The 13,100-nt window shown below is 44.0% G+C and overlaps 2 protein-coding genes across 2 annotated transcripts; both read right to left on the bottom strand.

Annotated features, from left to right (window-relative positions):
- Positions 1 to 476: 476 nt before the first annotated feature.
- LOC124706751 (indole-2-monooxygenase-like) lies at positions 477 to 3,142 on the bottom strand. Its single transcript, XM_047238420.1, has 3 exons — positions 2,582 to 3,142; positions 1,268 to 1,696; positions 477 to 1,185 (listed from the first exon to the last, which is right to left on the bottom strand). The coding sequence occupies exons 1-3, from the start codon at positions 3,080 to 3,082 to the stop codon at positions 562 to 564; spliced, it is 1,554 nt and encodes a 517-aa protein (XP_047094376.1). The 5' UTR covers positions 3,083 to 3,142; the 3' UTR covers positions 477 to 561.
- A 2,312-nt stretch (positions 3,143 to 5,454) lies between these two features.
- LOC124706752 (CAAX prenyl protease 2-like) lies at positions 5,455 to 12,906 on the bottom strand. The gene is made up of 8 exons (XM_047238421.1): positions 12,676 to 12,906; positions 12,503 to 12,565; positions 12,196 to 12,387; positions 11,276 to 11,387; positions 11,087 to 11,155; positions 8,711 to 8,773; positions 6,042 to 6,122; positions 5,455 to 5,922 (listed from the first exon to the last, which is right to left on the bottom strand). Exons 1-8 carry the CDS (start codon positions 12,904 to 12,906, stop codon positions 5,789 to 5,791), a joined length of 945 nt encoding a protein of 314 aa, XP_047094377.1. The 3' UTR covers positions 5,455 to 5,788.
- Between the last annotated feature and the right edge of the window lie 194 nt (positions 12,907 to 13,100).

The following is a 13,100-nucleotide window of genomic DNA, read 5'->3' on the forward strand; positions in this document are numbered from 1 at the left end:
GGTCTGCCCATCACCGCCAGTCGCCGCCGGCGTGAGAAAAGTGGAGCAGCATGGATCAAGTCCCCACCTTCCACCCACCCTCCGCCGCCAGCGTCGAGGAAGGTCCTGGCCGCCGCCACCCAACGTAGGAGGAGATCCGTTGCCGCCGCCGCCATGCCACGCGGGCTTTTCCCAGCGGCGCTACGGGTGGCGGTGGCGGCAGGAGGAGGGGGTGGGTTAGGGTTGGATGCGGGTGGGTTAAGGAGCGGGTGGGTTAAGGAACTGGACCTAGTATATTTTACTTACAAAATAATTTAGTATAAATGTAACAATAAAAACTAGTATCCATATTTGTGCCTAGAAAATCGTGACACTATTTTAAAAAACCAACATTCATAACTAAATAATTTGGAAACTGATTTTCAACATTAAGAGTTGGCCATTATTTATTAGCAACAATATGCCAATACTTTTTGGAAGGGGACACGCTTGACCCATTGCAAAAACAGGAATTCATAGATATTCTGAATTTGGGAGGACAAAAGAGCTTAGATTTAATTCTCGTGGCTACATGCGTGATTGCTACATGTGTACTTTTGGAATTAACAGTAGTTTCTCCTTCCGGCGAATGGTTAGCCCAAACACCTCTGTCATATCAATGTCTTTTATCTCAACTCCCAGTGATGGTTCCCAGTCAAAATTGTATATGAGGTTTGCCAACATAAGCTCGATATTGGTGAGCCCGATGTTTATACCAGGGCATATCCTTCGTCCTGCCCCGAACGGCAAGAACTGGAAATCATTCCCCTTGAAGTTGACGTGCACATCGCTGCCTCCTTCTACAAATCTCTCAGGTCTGAACTCTTCTGCATCCTCCCAGGAGGTCAGGTGCCTACCAATGGCCCATGCATTGACGATAACACGTGTCCCAGCAGAAATCATATATCCATCGATGTTGCAGTCAGACATGGCAAGGTGTGGAGCAAGGAAAGGCGATACAGGATGCAGCCGAAGTGATTCCTTTATCACTGCTCTTAAGTACGCCATGTTGTTTATGTCATTTTCAGTGACAATTTTTTGTCCCGGTGGTACGATACTCCTCACTTCGTCTTGTAGTTTCCTCATCAGGCCTGGCCTCCTCATGAGCTCAGCCAAGGTGAATTCGAGGGTGTTAGATGATGTATCTATTGCAGCAAAAAATACATCCTGCAGATATCAATTAATTTGGATGATGTAAGCAATACAATAAATCAACATATAAAATATGGAAGGTATCATTAATACTTACTGTCAGGAGAGCTCTCATGTGCTCTCTTGTGAGATCATACTCATGCTGAACAGACAATAAAATATCTACGAAATCGGCATCCTTGTGATCAAAATTTGATTTTTTCTTGCTCAACCGATCATTGATCACCTTGTCCAGCAGATCGGCCCATCTATTCCTCACTCTCTCAGCCTTAGCACAAATTGCCCTCCTCAGCACTCCTACTCTAGCCAAAGCCGGGAAGCATTCCTCCAAGTTGAACCCTCCTAGCACATGTGAGGTATCGTTGATGAGGTCCCGGAACAGCTTGGTCTGTCCTTCTTTTAGGAAGAAATTTCCTGACACGATGCGGCAAGCCATATTATTCGAGAATGAGTAGAGCAGCTCACTCATGTCCACCGTACCGCCTGTTGTTGCTACCTCGTTAATCTTGGCCATGGCCATGCTCACCTATGATGGAACATCTTAAACTATTAGACTAGCTTACATATAGGAAATAATTAGCCGAGGACAAAAGGTGAAGTCAATTTTCTTTATTTCCTTTGTGAACACAGTTTAGTGCACAAATCATGATTTTTTTCTGCCTAGTAATGAAATGCAACATTTATTATTTACAGCCATTTTATATGAAGTAATTTTTCTTTCAAATTAGCCTAAATATCCTTGAAGTCATTTTTCAGCATTGAACTAGATGTGTCGGTGGTCCAATAAGAGAATTACTGGTAAACTTGTCGATCAACCGCTCACTCACTAGTCCGGGTATTTAATCTACGGGGTGGAGTTTTATTGAAATGTATTTTCCAAGATGTGTTTAGTCCGGAAACCTCTTTCTAAAGTTGCAGGTATCTGCAGGAGTGACATCAGCCGTGGCATAAGCCATGCGCTGATTTAATCCTCTCACAAAATTATGAAACAAAATTGAAATATAATTGAAACATGATTATTTTGTGAAACATATCGTGGCGTCAGGAGATTCACTTTTTACCAAAATGTTTCACAATGTTTACCTATGTATCAGTTTAGTTTCACAAAAATATCACTTATGTTTCAATTATTAGATTTATGTTAGACAGATGTCAAATGCCTCACAAATCTCAAAGCGTGAACTGGACGGTGGATGTGATGCCTGTAAAATCGCCACGCTCGTGTTAGTCCATGCGCGCGCTCATCTCCCTCTAATCTATTGCTTTGTGATAATTTGGAGTTCTTGTAATAAAAAAAAAATTGGTGCCTTCTATAGAAAAATGGTACGTACTCTCAAAACAAAAATTCAATTAACATCTCCTAAAAAAAATCAATTAACACGGCAAGAAAATGCAAAATAATCAAAATTACCTCCTCTGTGATAGCGCCGCGGAAGGACTGCACTCTTTTAGCACTCAACAGGTGGGTGGTCATGAGCTTCCTCGCCTGCCGCCAGTACTCGCCGTATGGCGCGAAGGCGACGTCGCACGAGCCGTAGAGAATGATGTCGGCGACCACGGAGCGCGGCCGCGACGCAAAGATGCGGTCGTGCGTGCGCAGCACCGCCTCCGCGGCACGCGGCGACGACACGACGAGCGTCGGCACGGCGCCGAGGTGTAGGAGCATCAGGTCGGGACCATGCTTCCTGGCGAGGCCGCAGAGGGAGATGTGCGGGAGGGAGCCGACGAGGTGCAGGTGCCCGATGATGGGCAGAGCCGGCGGCGAGGGCGGGAGACGGTGTTCTCGCTGCTGCGTTTTCCCTGTCTTGGCCGTAAGCCAGCGATGCGCAAACAGGAGGAATGGGAAGAGGAGCAACGGAAACCATGCCAGCAGAGGCGTGTCGAGGATAAGTTTCTTCACAGCTTCCATCATGGGAAATAAATGTCTAGCCCAGTGCTTTGTGGAGCTCTGCACTGCAGGCGAATATTGTTTTTGTGAACCACAACCATATCACAAGCTCGATCTGCTGCTTTATAAGCTAGCCAGGCAGGGTAAAAATCAGTGAACTTTTCCGTCCACAAATAAGTGAACACATATGTTCTCTCCGAGCCATAATAATTTTCAGATTTTTAATTAAATTCAAGAAAAGTTGACTTAATATCCTGACACTTTTAATACACACCATGAAGTGGAGTAGAAAGCGCATTGAAAATGTGGGTCATCATCTCTACTCTCTTCAATTTCTCTACACCCACTGATCTAAGTGCATATATAGAAAGTAAAAAAGACCATGTATTAAATGTTATAGGGTTTGGTTCATGTGTCATGAGAGAGAATCAATTTTCTCTTTAAAAGTGCATTGAAAAAGGGAAAATACACTTTTTCGTGGACAAATTTTAAAACTAAACATCCACTTATTTGTGGACGGAAAAATTGGAAATGTGGGTCATCATCTCTACTCTCTTCAATTTCTCTACACCCACTGATCTAAGTGCACATATAGAAAGTAAAAAAGACCATGGGCTGAATGTTATTGGGTTTGGTTCCTGAGTGATCAGAGAGAATCAATCATCTCTTTAAAATGCATTAAAAAGGGAAAATACACTTTTTCGTGGACAAATTTTAAAGTTAAACATCCACTTATTTATGGATGGAGAGAGTAAGATGTTAAGGTTACATGGATCATACATGTTGGTGCATCAACTTATGTTGGGTTTTGTGTACGTGATGTGTTACGTTTGGACTACACATGATACGATTGTCAAAGCTGTGCAACTTAATCTTCGTTGTTGCCCACACACCGGCCGGTCTGCGTGAGGGTCGGCAAAGTCTTGTCTAGATCGAAATGGGTCTATGGTGATCAGCGTCAGATTTAAAGCTATCCTCCAGAGAGCGCGCGAAATTGCAGTGCGCCTGCAGACGTGGAGACTCCGGGATTGGCGATCGACGTGCGAGTCAGAAATATCAAGCAGCGGCGGCAGCTCGATAGGATATCTTTTGCTTAGGAAATTTCGTCGTGTACTGGCTCATTTGCTGATTCGATTGCTTTCTATTTATTCGAGCGTTTCTACACAGATATGTGAGAGGTTCGTCTGTGTAAACATAAGGCTGCAAGTTTCCAGCCAGGGGCGGCCACTCATCAATCCATGGGCCTGGTTACTTCATCACTTCTTTTTCTCCTCAATCAAATTGAAATACATGGAGTGTGTGCTTTCTATCCACCAATCAGTGCAAGTGCATGGATAATGTTGTTTCTTATTTTATTTTCATTTTATCTTTCTTGCACTCTTTCTTTTTCTATTTGTCGTCGCACCTTGTCTTTGGCATGTCCCTCGAGTAGCTACTGTGGATATTGCGGGCTGTTTGACCAGATTGATACTGTCGTATGAATATGATGATTTCTTGCATGTGTTATCTTCCCGTTTGCTGTGAAAAAAATGAGAACATGGCAATGTGCCGGCTTATATATGTCTCATGATGTTATGGAGATCCATTTCAAAAAAATAAAGATCTTATTGAGATGCACCATGTTTTTAATTTAATACAATCGCAAATGGCATGATTTCCTTGAATGCAGTTTAATTTGTGCAAGTTATTTTCTGTAGTGCATGCTTGAGTTATGTGTTGATTGGAAATGTTGGTGTCAACTAACAAAATGTAGTTTGTCTCTCTCGCAAAGACTATGCCTCCAGTAACACGATGAGCAAGGACATCCTAAGTTACTAACATAGCTTACTGGAAAAGATGGACTAGCTTTCCAAATACACCACATATAAGCTATTTGGTTATTTGAGCCAAATCATATTTATAATATCATCCGTATTGAGTGACACATTGGTACGAGACCAATATCGATATTTTGAACTTGGGGCCGAACAGCAGATGCCTTGCGGTGTAGCAATCTTAGGAAATACATCATGGTCATTTATTCTGAGATTTATGCGGTGTAGCAATCTTGTTCTCCATCGTCACTTGTGTCTACCACAACTCAATACATGCATATAGAACACTAAATTGCGAACAGTCATCTGATTAGAATCAGATAAGCTTCATACAGATCACTAAATTGCGAACAGCCATCTGATTAGAATCAGATTATCTTAACGAGTAAAGGATCTACTACAATATATAAAGTATGCAGAATGCAATGCATTGACATCATCTAAACATCTAACATGCGCAAAGAGACGACGCAAGGGAACAAGTGGTCTGGTGAGATAACCCCAACGACTACGACCCCTTCACACACATCACACCGCAACCTCGCACTTAAGCAAACAGGAAACATGACTGCATGATCCAGGAAAAAAATAACCCAGAACTGCATGAAGAGCCCAATGATGTCGACTTTACACAGGTCCACTGAAAGTAACAAAATTTGGCTGCTTTCTAATCCTTAGCGAACAAGTGATGAATTGCACTTCCTCTTTTTTGTACGTCAAGCGCAAGAGAAGACCAAAGTAGCTACAAGACTGCGTATTTTACAACAGTTGTACAAACAGTGGAGAACAAGATCTAGTATAAGTCACATTGTGTCAGGTGATTCAAATATGCACCCCCCCCCCTGTGTGCACGATAGATATCCGTAGATCAGCCACAGGAACAGATGCTGCCATCTTGCCTACATTCAATTCTGTGCTAACTCCATCTACAGTAGCCATGCCAGCAGCTGCATCCATCTAACCTTGCATTGTATAGTTTTGGACTTGTAGCAGGGAAAAGGAAATAAAAGAAGAATACTGAACCTGCCATGAATGCTACCGATGTCACTCCTGGAACACACAAAAACACCAGGTGGGTAATGGTAAGAAGTCAGTTTCTTACCCCAAGGAAAAGTTTGACAACTCTGCATGAGTTTAGTTTTCATGAGAAAAACATAAAATATACATACCTCTAGTTCGTGGTGATGAGAAAGCAGGCAAACCCATCATGTTACAAAATATGTGAGCCACAATAGGAGACACAAGATTACCTGCAGTTTTTTAGAACAGAAGTTAATCGATATGCCACGTTTGTGAAGAAAATAAAATACACTTTCAGTCAATTCAGCGTGTTACAAAGCGACAAATCATGGCATTTACAAGAAGTAAATTTTCATTTCTCTAACCAATTCACAAGGCATAAGCTTAGTGAGTGCTATAACAAAAAGATTGAGTAAATTTACCAGCATGGCAGAACTACACTAGTTCTTGAGAAACTTCTTTAAGTAGTTTCAGAAACTACAATTTTTCTGTGTCGCTGTTTCAGCAAACCACACCTTTTATGATTTCACCTGAACCAACAATTTTGGCCCATCTTCAACCACACAACCATAACAGGACCAGAGTAAATTCATAACAGGGCCACCATCAAACTCGTCTAGCTAGCTACTGAATCATGCTTGTCAGTTTCCTTGAAAACCTACATGGCACAATTTCCTAGATCCCTGACACTAAATAAGTCTGGTTTTACAAAACAAATCTAAAACGGTGTAGTTATTTGATAGTTTGCCATAAACATGGTATCACAAAATTATACCATGCTGAGTCAGCAAATGGGCGTAATGAGCGGGACTGGATCCTCTAACTTTGTGAAGCAAAGTCAGCTAAGCTACAGTAGCCTAACTTTGCTTCTTCCAAACCGTATGATCATGGCCCAAATAGTTGAAATTAATTTGCATAGTACAAATTTACTTTATGCATTTAGAGTAATTACATACAGACAAAGTTATGGTGTAAAAAAAATGGATAATTTTTTTATGCCTACAGTAATTACCTAATTAATTGCTAATTAGACCTAATTATGGTACATAAAAGGTATTTAAGCTACAGTACCCTGACTTCCCTTCTTTGTTTTCTCTGACTTTACTTCACAACGTTAGAGGATCCAGTTCCGTAATGAGCAACATACTTTTGAATTTGTGTTACAGATTTGGTCCATGTGGGAGACCCAATTTCTACGGTCCCAAAGCATGCATGATTTAATTAAGTAACGCAAGAGAGAAATATAGAAGTTCGCACACTTGCATTCAGTAAACTCAAAACACATGGTGGCATAAGAAAGTTTTGGTTACTCACAACACACACACGCACATTGGAATGACTTGAAACATAAGGCAGACCAAGTCAGCATTACTTTTGTTGAACCATGCCCTCTCACAGTTAATTCAAAACAAATGTAATTCAAACGGTCCAATCAAAGACTTAATATGTATTGACTCTGTCAGATAATAATGTTTGGGTGAATTAATAATAGGTTGATTACTAATGTGTTACAGTTGTTCATTTTAACAGGTTTTTATCCTCTGGTGCTAAGTAAATAAGAACCGCTGGTATCTAGGACCCAAATTGTCGCCCAAACCCATTCTTCCTCGCAAGAAATTCATGTTAGGGTTTGGCACTGGTAAACATCACCCTCCCTTCTGGGTATGCATTGATAACGACGGTGAGCAGACTCTCCATGCTGTTGCAACAGATATCGCCTGCATGGGGCAGCAAGAAATGTTTGTGGAAGCATATTCCCTAGGAACACTGCTGAATCATCAATGTTCAAGCATTTCACTGCATTGTGTTGGGCACCAGCCCTACTGAAAGTTCTTCAAGAACATACAATAGGGTTCATGTCGAAAAGAAACCAATTAAGTGTTGGAACAACATGAATGCAGATGACACAGCAAGCAGTCAAGTGCATGAGCTACCAGAAACTTTGCTATCGCTTCACACATGCAGATGATCTCTGTGGCATGACAATGAGCACAGATAATCGGTGTAGATGAGCAACGATGATGAGGTTAAGCAGTGCAGCATCCAGGCACATATCAACAAAGAGAAAGTATTGTGAGGTCAAAATTCAGGTTCTGAACTTGGATTGGACGTCGACTCGTCCTCATGTACTCAGCACTAGCTCACAGAAACTGCTATAATCAACAGCCATAATACACCAAAAATTGACCCGTTATTCCAATTTAATCACCCACTAGTATTTGACAGAGTGAACTCAAATTAAGCACCAAATTAAAATATTTGAATAAAATTCAATTTGGATTAACAGAGATGCTCGGTTACGATGCACTTGATCTGCCATGTGGTGCCATGTCAGGCCACTTTCACAAATCTGATGGCACAAATCCTGCAGATTGCCACCAAAAGTATGCAGGTTTGTGTTTAAGCAGTTCTTCCATGCCATCCATCCCTCTCAAGTTTAAGGGCAAGAGTCCCACCATATATGCTCCTTTCGCTTAGCTTACATTACCGATATTAGACTAAACTAACGGTGTGTTTGCGCTTGCGTTTGCATTATGCGACTAAACCAACTTTGAAATATAGAGATCAATACTTTGAACGTTATTCTGGCTAGAATTTGACCCAGCATAAACCACGACAAACAACAAACAAACCTACTATCTTAAAAAAACCTAGAACTATTAGATCTAACTGAAAAAGGAGCACTACTAAGGCATAAACAATGGGAAGGAATGAACTATAATGGCTTCTCGATAACAAAAGGGGTATGCCAACTGGAAATCAACGAGGGGGACTCATGTGTTTAAAAAAGATAATAATAAAAAGGAATTAGCAAGACCTGTTCGGATGAACAAAAATGCAGCATACCACCCAAAAATAACGGTGTAGCCTAACTGGAGACCTGAGAATGGAAGACATAGAGTAATGGTAAGTTGAACAGGTGAAGGAAAAGGTGTTCACAGATGGTTAAACCAAAGTAATTACACAATATCTGATGATAATTTTCAAACAAATATGAGCAGAACTACAGAAAATAGAAGACTAATGTGTGTAATAAAACGAGCATATCAAAAGTCCAAGCATGTACATGGAACTTCAGAAGGAAAATGACTTGGTCAACATAATATGTACCAGCAATCACGATTCTGTAATGCCTTAAATTGTGTGTGAGCTAAGAAATTGATTCTTGTAGGCAAACACTATGAGCACAAACTAAATAGCATGGCAGAATAAAGGCATCACATCGATTTCATAGGATAATTAATTGTTTTGACAATAATTAGTCATATGCAGAGTTACTCATGCTATCAATTTAACGCATAACATGATGCTACAAATGTTTGACACGGAATATTTGAGGTATGACGAAATAAACATAACGGTTAACATAGGTGCTTATACAGGTGACTGCTTGCACTCTGGTAGGGACATTGGAATGTACCAAAACATTCTTGATATATCACAGGTATAGCCATAAAGGAAGTAAGTTTATATCACTGGAAGAACAACCTGATTTTTTTTTTCGAGAAAACGCAAAAAGCCTTTGCGTTTCATTTCATTGAAAAGAAGAAGGAGAACAATGTTCTGTGAGGTTACAACCCAGGCACAGACACACAAAGGTCAAAAAAATTAATGCACATCCCAGGTGCTTGGCAGGATGGCACGCAGGCCTAAAGCGCCGGCCCTGGCCCAAAGGTTGGCCTCGTCCCGAATCTTGGCAGTGACGTCGTTGATGGACGGTGCGGCGCCATTGAAGACGCAGTCGTTCCGCTGCTTCCAAACCATCCAGGGTATGAGCAGCGATATCGAGGCCAGTCCCTTGCGCATGGCCTTGGGCGTCGCCTGCTTGGCCTGGCTCCACCAGGAGATGAGCGTGTCGTCGTGGTCAGGAGGCCTGCAGGTAGCGCGTAGCCAGGCGAGGACGTCGAACCAGACCTGCCTGGAGAAGCCGCATCCGATCATGATGTGCTGCATCGTCTCCATGCCTTGGTCGCAAAGCAAGCAGCGTGCATGATGCGGTAAACCACGGCGCTGCAGGCGCTCGGCCGTCCAGCATCGATCGAGATGCGCCAACCAGTGGAAGAGCTTGATGTTATGGGGCGCCCATGTCTTCCAGGTTAGCAGCCAGGCATCACAGCGCACGGATCCATGGAAGGTGGCCTTGTAGCAGGAGCTGGCAGAGTAGACGCCGTTGCTAGTCCATTTCCAGACCATGGAATCCGCCTGATCCGAAAGGTGGGTTTGCTCGATCCTACGCCAGAGCATCAGATATTCTCCAATTTCCTCGATGCCCAGGACACCATGGATGTCGCGTACCCAGGAGCGGTCGTGCAGGCCTTGAGCGACGGTAGTGGAGCGACGCCGGCGTTTGGGGATGCAGGCATATAGGTGCGGCACCAACTCGCGTGTGGACTTGCCGTCAATCCAGCGATCCTCCCAAAATCGCGCTGTGCGTCCATCGCCGAGGCTCATGGTGGTGGAGGCGAAGAAGAGGGCTTGTTCCTCAGCGGAGAATTGGAGGTCAAGCCCTTGCCATGCCCTAGTCGCGTCGGTTCGACTGAACCAGAGCCAACGGAGGCGCAGCGCAAGGCCAGATTTGGTCATGTTCTGGACACCGAGGCCTCCATACTCGAGGGGCCGGCAGACCCGGCTCCAATTGACATGGCAACTTCCGCCGTTGGCATCCTTGCGACCCGCCCAGAGGAATCCTCTCTGGATCTTCTCAATGAGCTTGAGCGTCTTCTTAGGCGGCGCGTAGACGAGCAGCTGGTGCAGCGGGATGGCGCAGAGGACGGATTTGACGAGTTTGAGCCTGCCAGCTTTGTCCATCAGGTGGGCCTTCCAGGTGGGAAGTTTGGCGGCGATGCGATCGACCAGGGGCTGCAGCTGGGCACAGGTTGGGCGTCTGATCGTTAGCGGAATGCCCAGGTAGGTCATGGGCATTGTCACGATGGGACAGCCGAGGCCGGCGGTGACGATCGCTGCGTCAGTTTCCTCGCCATTGATGAGCGCAGCGGCGCTTTTGTTGTAGTTGACCTGCAGGCCGGAGGCACGCCCAAACAGCAGCAGGATTTCCCTGACGGCGGCGGTGTAAGAACAACCTGATGAACTAGGATATTATAGCTCTTCTTTATTTCCCATGCTAGCAACAAAGTTACAGGAAGATTATACATCAGTAAAGGAGAAAACCAGATGGTGCAAAGAAAAATAATACCTACAATCAGGAGAGATCTCATAAAATTGCATCCTTGCTGGTGAAGTTCAAACAAGTGGTTTAGGTGTGCTGTGAACAGAAAGGCTCAATTACTACTTGCAAAAGGTTGAATTACAAAATATTAGCTGAAGGAACGTGTCAGGCCAATTCATTTGAAATGAGATTTGGTGCAATATTATACCTATTTACCTAGGCTGAAGAAGATTGGACTCAGAAATATAATGTTATGCATTTTGAATCCTCCACATAGAAGAAGAGGTATCATACACGCCCTGAAAACCAGCTCCTCTGTAAATGGTGCCTGGTCAAAAGATCATCCTCAAATAAGATCACGAAAACAGAAAATGACTTTGAGTTCTCGCTTTTCAGTTGTAATAATAATAATACAAACAGTGGCAGCGGGAGAAGGGGGCAAGTAGGCGCCCTTGACAAAAGAATTCCAAAGAGTGAATTCCACTTTTTACTCCATAGTTCTGCATTTGTGACACTAATTGCCCCGTTGAATAAAAAATCATCTAGATTATGCATTTTAGAATATTTGGACCCTCGATTTCTGGTGCGTATTCATTGGGCAAGCTGTGAGGTGATTACCTACTTTCAAAAATAACAGTACATAATCGTAGATGATGGCCCCAGATTTATATACATTTTGTCGCACCACATCGACGAAATACGTCGGTCCTATCTAACAAAAACAAACAAAATGCTAAACTGAGTTAAAACCATGTTTAAAGACTCCTATATGGGATATTTTTGTAAAAGTTGCACTAAATGGCGTAATATGTGTCACAAATGCGCAACTATAGGGTAAAAAGTGGAATTCACTCAATTCCAAATTATCTTGAGGTGGCAATATTTACCCTTCATCGTTAAATATAATTGAATTGCTTGGCTCACTTGATCCCCCTCATCACTAACTCATGGTCCTGCTTGCTTACTAAAGGTTGCAGTTTGCACACATAGACTGTTAGATGATTACACAGTCCTGTAATTAGATTTTCAGTCAACAGCCCCTCATTCACTGCACTAATGTTCCGAGACATTTCCGCGGCATCTAATAAGCAGCACAAATGAGTGGTATCGAAGGGATTAAGGGAATGAGAACAAACCACTACGTAGTTCCTCCACACCATTACATCTTGTAAGGAGGTTTTCATCCAGCGAGCAAGCTTCTCGGTGCAGCCGATTCCCACTTCACCGTCATCCCTGCCACAGGAGCTTGACATGACCCAGAGTCTTGAGACGAACGACCCAGCATACACTAGGGACGTGAGGACAAGCGGAATCACTACTGCCTCAAGCTGATCCAGGACCAGCGTTTCAGTCCAACCATCAAAAGCTCCACACTTATTAGTGTACAACTACAAACAAAAAAATGGCACTACGACTCGAGAGAATGAGAGATAGCCTGATTACCAGGTGATCACTACGAATGCCGAACACCGCGAGCGCTTTTGACGAGTCACTCAGGCTCCATACCTGGGGAGAGGGCGGGAGATAGACAGATAGGTTAAGGGGATTTGAGATTCCATACGGGTATCAGAAGCTAGGGCTTAGATGGGGACTGGAGGTGCAGAAGGTTCACTTACGCGCAGGAGGGCCGCAGTGGCGAGGACGGAGGCAGCGGAGGAGAAGGCGGCGCACACGAAGCGGCGGTGGAAGAAGGCGCGGAGCGAGGTGGCCGGCGGGAGACGGAGGAGGAGCGTTGGGGCGTAGAGGACGGCGACATAGGAGGCGGCCATGGCGGCGCACGCTGCCACCGCCGCCGTCCCGGATATCACCGGCGGCGAGGCAGAATGGGAGACCGACGGCGCCGCCATTAGCTCCGGTGAACTGCTTCTAGCTCGAGCTGATTTGATGGCCGGAGTTCAGAAAGATCTTATTTTTTAGCATACCTTGCACCGGATCTGTGACCGCCAGGGTGAGCCCGGCCCGGTCCGAAATAGAACCAGGCCATCGGGCAAGGCTGGGCTTGGGCATGATATTTTGGCCCAAGAGTTGGGCTGGGCCAGGG

Source organism: Lolium rigidum, chromosome 4, assembly GCF_022539505.1.
Source record: "Lolium rigidum isolate FL_2022 chromosome 4, APGP_CSIRO_Lrig_0.1, whole genome shotgun sequence".
Classification (NCBI taxonomy): Eukaryota; Viridiplantae; Streptophyta; class Magnoliopsida; order Poales; family Poaceae; genus Lolium; species Lolium rigidum.